This window comes from Phacochoerus africanus, chromosome 15, assembly GCF_016906955.1.
Source record: "Phacochoerus africanus isolate WHEZ1 chromosome 15, ROS_Pafr_v1, whole genome shotgun sequence".
Taxonomy (NCBI): domain Eukaryota; kingdom Metazoa; phylum Chordata; class Mammalia; order Artiodactyla; family Suidae; genus Phacochoerus; species Phacochoerus africanus.
The window spans coordinates 57,495,146-57,505,719 of NC_062558.1; the positions used below are offsets into that span (position 1 = coordinate 57,495,146).

Here is a 10,574-nt window from a genome sequence, read left to right on the forward strand (position 1 = left end):
CATAGAAAAAACCAGGGAGAATGTCTTAACAACAGAGTCTTAGCCATGAACACAATACCTCTCCCAATTAAGCTGCTCTTCTCTGATTTAAAGTGTTCTGTCTTTTTCAGGATATATAGGTCCTAACATCTTGTTAGATTTATAACTAAGCATTCCTTCTTCTTCTTCTTTTTTTTTTTAGTGCTATTGTAACTGGTGTATTTTAAATTTTAAATTCCGGTTGTTCATTGCTGCTATACACAAAATGATATTCTTTTGTATACTGAACTTGTTTCCTGCCACCTTTCTAAGATTCACTTATTAATTCTGGGTGGTTTTTTGTCAATTCTTTGGGATTTCTACAGAGATAATAATATCATCTGTGAATAGAGCCAGTTCCATTTGTTTGCAATCTTATGCTTTTTTCTTTTTTTGTCTTGAAGTAGCTAGGAATCCAGCACAGTGTTGAATGGAGATGAGGACATCCTTACCTTGTTACTGGTTTTAGGGGAAAAGGATGCACTGTCTTATCATTAACTATATCAGTTGTAGGGGTTTTTGTATATGGTCTTTGTTATTTTACCTGTTGAACCTTCTTCCATTCCTCATCTTTTTGTGCCTGTATTAAAATACTAACTCCCAGGACAATGGCAAGCCCACTTTTCCAGTGTATATCTGTATCTAGACAGTATTTGCCTACTGCCCATCCTCCAACAACAACAAAAGTACACATTTTTATAAGCTTTAATTTTTCTCTTAAAATATTTTTTACTATACTTAGCATATTTCATATCATTTTATTTCAATTCTTCATACTTTGAATAATGGAATCTTGTTACTTGATCACTTTAATTAAGAGCTGTATAGATAGAACAAGCACTGGTGTTTACCATCATTCAAATTACTATTGTCCCATAGAGCATTTCTCAATGTCCAAAAAAATTATTTCAACCTTTCTGAAATGTTCAGGAATAGCTTAAGACTTTTCAGTTGTTCTTGAAGGCTGGAACTCTCCTGCTTCAAATTTTTCTTTGAATTTTAAGTAGTCCCTTCTTTTATCAAAATATTTTATCTGTTGAGAAAAAAGGATTTGAAATAAGGGCAAGCTATGTGGCTTAAACAAAAGCACAGATTTAAATGTAGCTAATTTTTCAATATAAATTATATAAATAGCATAAGTAATTTATATTCTAGAACCAGCTTGAACCAGTGCATCTGATATATAAGAGTCTCTAAAGAGAGAGAGTGAGTCCAAACCCTTTCTGGGTAAAAAGCCCTGTTGAGAATTTGAGTACCCCGTGCACCTTCTCAAGAATATCTGTGCTTAGATGTGAAAACTCCCATGCAAGGTCAGAGTCTACAGAACTCTCAAGTCATGACTTCATGATTTAAAGGCATTATACAAGTTGTTTCCTATCAACTGTAAGTTTAGAACATTTTTTTAATTCATTAGCCATGATATTTTTATTAAGTTTATCTTATCTGAAAACATACATTTAAGGACACAAACACATAGTTAAAAATTATGAACTATAAGCAAGTAAACTGATGGTAAGACTTTAAGTTACATCCTCCTCTTGCCATAGGGAATTTGGAGTATCTTAAAACCCATATCCTGAAACAGTAAATTCTTAACGTGGAAAATCAAGGCAACCACAAAATCACCAGTGTCTGTATGTGAGCTGCTTTGCAAACAAGGCAACAGTACATTTTCACTGTCGGAATAGCAAAGCTTTTCTTAGGATTTAATCCTTAAATATTTCAGTTGAGCCTGAGGAAGTAAAAATTAGCTTAGACTAAGAATATAAAAATCTGCCCTACCCTGTCTTTAGCTGGATAAAGAGACTCAGATAAAGCCGGCTACAAAGTCAACTTTCTCCGCGGACACGCTGCAGCCACAGACTGTCCTGACAGGCCCCTTTTCGTGACTGCTGCTTTCTTACTCAGCAAGAAACTCTGTTCTTTAAAAATCAAACTATCAGAAATTTGTCCTTTGAGGTTATTTCAGTAAGAATGAAACACCCTATTTTATCTGGAGGATCTGGGAGGCACTTTGACACAAAGCAGCAGCCTTGGCTTCCAACTCGGATGCAGGACTTCATATAAGAGGTTTCTCAGCATGACAACATTCAGCATTTACCTCTGTAGGATAAAGGGCCCTGGGTCCACCTCTCTGTCCAGAGTGGACGCCCTCCTTCTATGCAGCCCTGCTTTGCTCTGAGCCTGTTCAAGTACTGCTTCATTTCAGTTTTACCTTCACCCTTCCCCATACCTCTGGTAACTCCTTTCCTTCAGTTGGTGAGATGCCCACAGCAACTTCGGTGCCTGGGCTCCCTGGTTACAGCAGGTTAGTGAATCTCACTGTCACGCCACGTACCCCTGGTGGCCACAGGCTGACTGAGCTGGGATGGGGGTTATAGATTAAAGGATACCAGATGAAGGGGGAGTTCCTGTTGTGACTTAGTGGGTAATGAACCTGACTAGTATCCATGAGGATGCGGGTTTCATCCCTGGCCTCGCTTAGTGGGTTAAGGAGCCAGTGTTGCCATGAGCTGTGGTGTAGGTCGCAGATGTGGCTTGGATCCCACTTTGCTGTGGCTGTGGTGTAGGCTGGCAACTATAGCTCTGATTCAACCCCTAGCCTGGGAACTTCCATATGCCACAGGTGCGGCTCTCAAAAAAATAAAAAATAAAATAAAGGACACCAGATGAAGAGGTGGACAATGTCCTTAACATTTCTGTGACAAATCAACAGAACCTTGCATTTCTTGTCACATCTCCAACTGCCTAAAGGACAATTTCGCTTAGTTGTCCTACTTACATTTCAGCCCCATCCTCTCCAAACATCCCTCCTCCTCTGGTATCTGTTCCAGTGACTGCATCACTGTCCACCCAAATGCTTCCATCTCTTTCCCCCCATGATGGCCAGGTACAGGCCCACATCATTTCTCACCTGCGCTGCCGTAAGAGCTGTTTGACTGGTTTTCTCTACTTCCCATCTGTTGCACCTCTGCCAAGTAGAATCTTCTTGAAATCCCAATTAGATCAAGATCTTTCAGGGTATCCCTATGGCCTTCAAGGTCAACATCCAAACAGCTCAGTCAGACAAACAAGGTCATTCATGGCTTAGTTTCTGTCTCTGTCTGTCCCCTGAGCTTACCACCAGCCCCGCAACTTGAGCCATCCAGAGCCGCCCCAGTTCCTGAAGGTGCTTCTCTCCTGTGCATCTTGCTTCCACGCTTCTGCATACACCACACTCTCTGCTTGAAAAGCTCTTTTCCGTAGTCTGTACCACCTGGTTTGGTGAACAGTTGAGGACCCTCAACTGGTGGCACCTCGAAGAGATTAATGTCTAAACAAGCATTTACTAAGAAGCACCGTGTACATATGATGCTAGTGTCCTCTAAACCACCAACCGAGACACAGGACAGTGGCATGAATGCCCAAGCACTGGAATTTCTGAGACATTTCAGAGGTTCACAGGGAAAAGATAATATCTGAAATTGTTTCTGGGATCAACTATCTTGGATGTCTAGTTGCTCTCTTTGTGGGAGACTGTGCTGGATGATGCTAGAGTGACCTAGACCTGATCCCTGCTCGCTCCTAGTTATGAACCAACAGGAGCCTTTAGGTAAGACCATGCATTATACAATACAGACTGACTAGATAAGCAAAGGGGCAGAGAAGACTAATCTGGTTTTGTGACAGCCTAGTAGTTGTGTGGCATATTTATCATGTAACAAATTGTATTTTTAGTGTTTTATGATAGAAGTTTTCATTGTACATCTCTAGTTGGTGGTTTTATTTTTATCTCTGTTCTTTGGCTGTGACTTCAGCTTAGTAAAAGAAAACAAACTTTGGAATCAGAGACCTACATTCAAATCCCCTTTCTACTACTCCACAGGTTAGCTGATCTTGAACAAAGCGTCTCACCTTTCTGAGCTTTAGTTCCTACTATGTAAATAAGATAACGAGTACCTTACTAGACTGAGTGAAAACTAAAGCTGATGAAAATACAATGTCCCACAGAGAATGCACTCAGAAGCTACTCTGAATCCTCTATTCCACTCCCACCGGCTTCTTTGTTGCATCATCTACAACTTCACAGGTTGCTGCCATTTTCTGTCCTACCTCTTGGCCAGTTCACTGTCCATGTGGTTGATCCTTCCAACACCCTGGCCCCTTGGCTCCTTGACCTCGTCTATGACCTGGTCCTCCACCCCACCTTACTCCCAGGATCAAAGCCTAGTCCTGGGCTATACCAACAAACACAGCCCTTCCATAACCGCAACTCTGAGCCTCCTATCCTCCAACCACCCCCTTCATTCTAGGACCCTGATGCCAACAACCCAATGGCCCACCATCTTTTTGCTAACTCTCATCCCTCTTATGCCCTCACTTGCCTCCTTACCCCTGAACCCACAGCTCTCCAATGATTCTCCATATCACTCAGAACTTCTAGCGTCACTGGCCTCCATCACCCAAGACCCTAACTTCAGCTCTCTCCTTGCTGTTCCTGAAACACCCTGGACCTGTTCCCACTGCAGGGCCATTGCTTGTGTTCTCCCGCTTCCCTCCTAAGAACTGTCCTTGAACAGTTCCTACAGTGAATTGGAACTGTGTTGTTAGGATCTTTCACTGAGGTTGGAAGTGTGGGAGGAGAGGCTGGTTGGCTACAAGACGAGGGAGAGATCAAGGTTGGCTCTTCTGAACATCTCACTTAAGAGCCCAAAAGGTTCTTCTAGACTTGGAGAAAGGGCCATGGTGAGGATGCAGATTTGGGCATCACCATGAAAGTGGTACTTCAGCCATGGCTGTAGAGAAGCCCACCTTGGGAAAGGGAGTGGCCTGGAAGGGAACTCTAAAGAGGATGGCAATTAGCATGGCAATGGCTGCTAGGCCTGAGGAGGGGAACCTGGGGAGTTAACTGCGAAGGGACCAAGGAGCTAGCACTTTTGTATTTAAATAGATTTGCAGGATGACTAAGTTTCTAGGACAATGTGAGACTTGTGCAGCCTAATTCCTGGGCTCCTTTCTTGCATGACTGGCACAGAAAGAAGGATGTGGATCAGGGAAGCATATGGGGTCTGGACTCAGACGGCTGAGCTCAAATCCAGGCTCTGCACTTCCAAGTGACCACATTTCTGTGTGCCCGTGTGCTCACATGTAAAACTGGGAATAGAGTTATTGTGAGGGATAAATTATACATCTGTTGTGCTGTGAGCTCTGATGAGGATGCAGTGACCTGGATGGAGAGAGGACGAGCCTGCATGGCATGGTGCTCAGCCACTCACTCAGTGTGTGAGTAGAAGAGACTTACAGTAAAGAAGCACCTGACTGGCTTTAAAAACCCTTTATGATGCTGAGAACACAAGTTGCCCTGAAATCAGAGAGATGGGAGGGTCAATTAGCCACTGGGTTGGAGAAAAAGCAGTGGGTTTTGCTAGAGAGAGAAGGGATAAAAAAAAAAAATAGGACTGAAGTGTAACTTATCAAAGGGGTGAAGACAGTGATTCCCAGGCATGGTTATCCATGACAGTCACCTACAGAGCCAGAACCCTTTTTTAAAAAGCTTCCAGAAATTCATAGATCTAAGGTGAGGTCTGGGACATGGCTATTTTTATTAAAATTTCCACATGGGAGTTCCCATTGTGGTTCAGCAGTAACCAACCTAACTAGCATCCATGAGGACGCAGGTTTGATCCCTGGCCTCACTCAGTGGGTTAAGGATTTGGCGCTGCCGTGAGCTGTGGTGTAGGTCACAGATGCAGCTCTGATCTGGCGTTGCTGTGGTTTCGGCGTAGGCCGGCAGCCGTAGCTCCGATTTGACCCCTAGCCTGGGAACTTCCATGCTGCAGGTGTGGCCCTAAAAAGAAAAAAATTTCCACACGATTCTGATGTGCAACCCTGAGGGGAAGATCATGGCTAAGCTGTCGAAAGACAGGTCTCACAGTGAAGAGGTTCTCCAGGGAAAAGGTAGGGGTGGGAGGGGTTGGGACCCACCAACACCTTGGTCATGACTTACCTCGATGAGCTTCATCACTCCGACCCCAGGTCCCCAAGTCCATCCCTGTTCCCACCCATGTCCCTGTTCCTCAGTGACCCTGGGGTCAGACAGCAGGGTGAGAAGAGGACAGCACAGGTGGTGCAGCATCCAGGCCATAAAGGAGAGTGATGTCAGCCCAAACTCCCACACTTTCTACCAAATTCTTCAAACAGGAGCTGACTATCAATGAATCTACTTGATGGGAAAACCAAAGATGTATTATATTTTGGGGCTAAATCATTATCTAATTCCATCATAAAGCCCCTCATTTATCAGTTTTCAGTCTGTATGTCAAGTTAGACATTTGCTCTGCATAGTAATTCCATGAGCTAGGTTACATCATTCTGCTTTTACAGATGAAGGGCTCATCTAAAGCAACGTCTATGCATTGCATTCATCCCCGCCCTCCATCACACCCTTCTTGAGATCTTCAGCCTTAGGTTCCTCATCTGAAAATCTGAGGTGTGAGAGGGTGAAGATCCTAAATCCACTTCATCTCTAAAATCATCTGTACTCAAACTCCTAGGTACAATTTGGAGCGGCATGAGAGGAAAAAGCACACAGCTTCACATCAGCCACTAGGCCTGACTTAGACCTATAGTTCTCCCAATTACTGACCAACACTGAGTAAGTTATTTCAATGCTTTGGGTTTCATTTACCTCCTCTGGAAATTGAAAGTAACAACCCATCTTAAAGAGTATTACTGAAGGAGTACCAAGCACTTATACAGGATCACTTAAGGAGCCCAGCAATGTTAGTTCCCTTTTTCAAACCCTCCCATTCTAAGGCCAGGCAACAGAGAGCATGAACACATGTCAGGGAGGCATTTGGAGCAGCTGGTGGCAGAATCTACCACTGAATATTTATTTATTTATTTATTTATTTTCTTTTTACAGCCACTTCTGCAGAATATCTAAGTTCCCAGGCTAGGGATCGAATCAGAGCTGCAGCTGCATGCCTATGACAGAGCCACAGCAATGCCAGAACCAAGCCACATCTGTGACCTACACCGCAGCTTGCAGCAATGCTGGATCCTTAACCAACAAACTGAGCGAGGCCAGAGATTGAACCAATATCCTTACAGCCCACTAGGTTGGGTTCTTAACCTGCTGAGCCACCAAAGGAACTCCCATTGGATATTTTGTTTCTTCTACTTTCTAAACTCCTTTCTCTGTATTTTAAGTATATAATTATATGGCTTTGGGCGACAAGTGGGAATGCTTTTATTTCTTTTTTTTTGTCTTTTTGTTGTTGTTGTTGTTGTTGCTATTTCTTGGGCCGGTCCTGCGGCATATGGAGGTTCCCAGGCTAGGGGTTGAATCGGAGCTGTAGCCACCGGCCTATGCCAGAGCCACAGCAACGTGGGATCCGAGCCGCGTCTGCAACCTACACCACAGCTCACGGCAACGCCGGATCGTTAACCCACTGAGCAAGGGCAGGGACCGAACCCGCAACCTCATGGTTCCTAGTCGGATTCGTTAACCACTGCGCCACGACGGGAACTCCTGTATTTCTGATATTAGCTCTAGAACAGTGAATTTGCCAACTCTTTCTCAAGATTAAATACTATCTCTTCAGAAGAACCTAAAGAAGTCTTATCAGTTTAGGGGGTTGGAATTTTTTAGTTATTGTTCTTATGTTTATTTTGTTTTTCAATGATGTTTAAAGAGTCAGATGACCTTTTCCAAACGTTTGCCCTATTTGTAACAAAAACGAGCCTGGATTACCAGACAAGGTTTTCTCTGCTGCTAACAGAAACTGTTGACTTGAGAAGCCTCAAACTGTGCTTCATTTCATAGTCCACCACTCACTATAAGTGCTATGTATTTTAACAGCGAACAGAAACATGTCCAAGTGTGACTTACCCACTGCTGGGGACAACTTGATTCAAATGAGCTTCTCAACTTCTTGCACTGAGAAGCGTCCTCTGTGTTCTCATCTAAGCACTTCCAGTATGCATCCCGGGCTCCCCAGCAAGCCTGCCTTTCTTTCATAGATGGGGCTGCCATTCCTGGTGGGCTCAAGCTGTCAACCAAAACACGTGATATTAACAAAGAACTTGTAATTCGAGAGGAGGCAAACCAAAGGAAAAACACCGTCTTTCCCTCCAATCCCCTCTTTTTAAAGTTATGCCTCGGGATTTTAATGGCGCGACTGAAACTAATCGGCCCCACAGGAATGGTATTGTAAGAGCATTCGCTTTTGAAACTTATCCTTTACACTGTAATTTGCTCCTCTGCTGGGGTGGCAGCGTGATCTCAGAAAGCCGGAGTTAGAATTCTGACTTTCACACAGTTTGTCATTTAAGACGGTTCATTTATTCTCCCGAGCCTGTTTCCCCATCGGCAGGTGACGCCCAGGGTAGGAGCATTGCCCATTTAACAAAGCTGCTGTTCGAACCGAAGTACTGTACAATTAACTGCACGAGAGCAAAACAACTAGGCAAAACGAGGAGTACTCCTCTGTTGGCAGAGGAGAAACCCGACGCTCGAGGAGAGTCGGCGACCTCCTGGTTTCCTACCCTCTCGGGGGCGCCTCGCACTCCCCGGCCCCGCCAGCAGGCTGACCTCTCCGCCCGCCCAGCAGCAAGTTCTCTTCGGCGCCAACGGAAGGAAAGAGTCACACAGCCCAACAACAGGGGAAGAAGGGTGCGGGGCCGAGTCCCAGTGCCGCACAGTCGTCTCGCCGACTTGGGCTCCTGCGGCATAAACCCACCACCTGAGGAAAACAATTCGCGCGGCGGATTCGCTGGCCTTGTGACCCTTACGGGCTACCGTTTGCCGGTCAAAAACGGCGGGACTTCCGGCCCCACCCTCCTACCTGCTAGAGTGACTTCCGGGCCTGCTCAGGCAAGGGAGGAAGTTCCTGGAGATGTAGAAGTAGTGCGTGGTTAGCGTCCGGTCACTCCTCAGAGCAGCCTTGAACTTATTACGTTTCAGTGTCTCTCCTTGCAGCTTTTCGTAACTTTAACGAACTATGCTCCTTTCGTGTCTCAGTTTCTATATCTGTTTCGCCAAGCGCCGCTCGGAAGGGTTAATTCAGGAGCGAGCCCTACTGGAAAAGGCGGCTTTGTGTGGAAGTTTGCACCTGGGAGGTGAGAGCTGGACGAAACGTTAAAGAGCCCTAAAGGCTTAACTCTACGCTTCTGAGGTTAAAAAAGAGAGAGAGAGAGAGAGAAAGAAACGGCTCCAGAAAGAGGCGGATGACACCCCAGGTTACATGGCAAAAAAGTGACTAAACTGAGAACTCAGGGCACCAATCTCCCAGTTTCCCCATTGAGATTTCATCCTGTTACATTTCCCGGCATCACCTTGTTCTTGCTTTGAACCCTCGCGACTTTATTTTGTAGATGGAAAAGATTCTTTTAGTTGGTATTTGGAGACATCTAGTGAAAGAATATGAAAGCAAAGGTCGAGTCCGCAAGTTCTGATAGTTCGTGGAATTAAAAAGTGAGCATGATTAGAGTTTACAGCTAAAAATCTTTGGACTTGGATCTGAAATTTGTCGAAGGTGCTACAAATTGATCAGGAGAGTGGGTAAAATTAATACTTGCATTATTGTTTTAATTATTTGTAGCTCTTTTTACTCTAAACGCCAAAACATTTTTTTTTAAGGAATGAAAAAATGCGCCTTTAGATATTTTGAAAGGCTGTTATTTCAGTATATGAGTTAATACATATTCCGTGCAGCAGAATCTTTATTTGAAAGCACGCTTATGGATAAAGGTTAGTCTTTAGTTCACTTACTGATTCCATCTGCTCCATTACCTAGTCTTGCTGAAGTTCTAAGTGCTTAAAAAACTCATAAGCAGTTTACAGCTCTGCACTTTGCAGCTGTTCGATCTTTTCCAAATTCAACATATGCAGATTTTCAGGTTGGCTATGTGAAGCTAAGTACCACCAAACATAATGTTCTACAACATGGAAAGTATTTCTGTAATAGTTAATGGACTTTATTAAGTGGGTTGCTTTAGTTTTCCCAGAGCCACCATTTCTTTTCCACTATGAAGGGCGGTTTATATAAAAATAGTATCTTGGAGTTCCCATAGTGGCTCCAGGAATGAATCTGACTAGCATCCATGAAGACTCAGGATCCCTGGCCTTGCTCAGTGGGTTGAGGATCCAGCATTGGCACTCACATCCTGAGTTGCTGTGGCAGTGGCATAGGCCAGTGGCTACAGCTTCGATTCGACCCCTAGCCTGGGAACCTCCATATGCCACAGGTGTGGCCCTAAAAAAAAAAAAAGTATCTTTTAAGTATGACCAATGAGATATAGAAAGAATGGAGGAATCTTGAATGATTTCTTTTTCTTTTTTTTTTGTCTTTTTGCCATTTCTAGGGCTGCTCCCTCGGCATATGGAGGTTTCCAGGCTAGGGGTCTAATCTGAGCTGTAGCCGCTGGCCTACACCAGAGCCACAGCAACGCGGGATCCGAGCCGCATCTGCAACCTACACCACAGCTCATGGCAACACTGGATCCTTAACCCACTGAGCAAGGCCAGGAATCAACCGCAACCTCATGGTTCCTAGTTGGATTCGTTAACCACT

The 10,574-nt window shown here is 44.3% G+C and overlaps 1 protein-coding gene across 2 annotated transcripts; it reads right to left on the minus strand.

The window, feature by feature from the left end:
* Positions 1–711: 711 nt before the first annotated feature.
* On the minus strand, positions 712–8,824 carry LOC125117035 (cytochrome c oxidase assembly factor 6 homolog). 2 transcript variants are annotated; one of them, XR_007132460.1, is made up of 5 exons: positions 8,594–8,824; positions 7,892–8,051; positions 3,140–3,274; positions 2,933–3,052; positions 1,022–1,051 (listed from the first exon to the last, which is right to left on the minus strand). XR_007132460.1 is itself a non-coding variant. In XM_047762729.1 (3 exons), the coding sequence occupies exons 1-3, from the start codon at positions 8,731–8,733 to the stop codon at positions 956–958; spliced, it is 396 nt and encodes a 131-aa protein (XP_047618685.1). In that variant the 5' UTR covers positions 8,734–8,821; the 3' UTR covers positions 712–955. The 2 variants fall into 2 exon arrangements, 1 of the variants encoding a protein (XP_047618685.1); XM_047762729.1 differs by lacking the exons at positions 2,933–3,052; positions 3,140–3,274 and having other exon boundaries at positions 712–1,051; positions 8,594–8,821.
* Positions 8,825–10,574: the final 1,750 nt, after the last annotated feature.

Coding starts and splice junctions, on each gene's coding strand:
- LOC125117035 (XM_047762729.1), bottom strand. CDS start 8,733: ATGCCGCAGGAGCCCAAGTCGGCGAGACGACTGTGCGGCACTGGGACT. Junction 8,052..8,593: donor GCTGCTGGGCGGGCGGAGAG/GTCAGCCTGCTG, acceptor TTTGGTTGACAG/CTTGAGCCCACCAGGAATGG. Junction 1,052..7,891: donor CAAGTTGTCCCCAGCAGTGG/GTAAGTCACACT, acceptor TTTTCTCAACAG/ATAAAATATTTTGATAAAAG.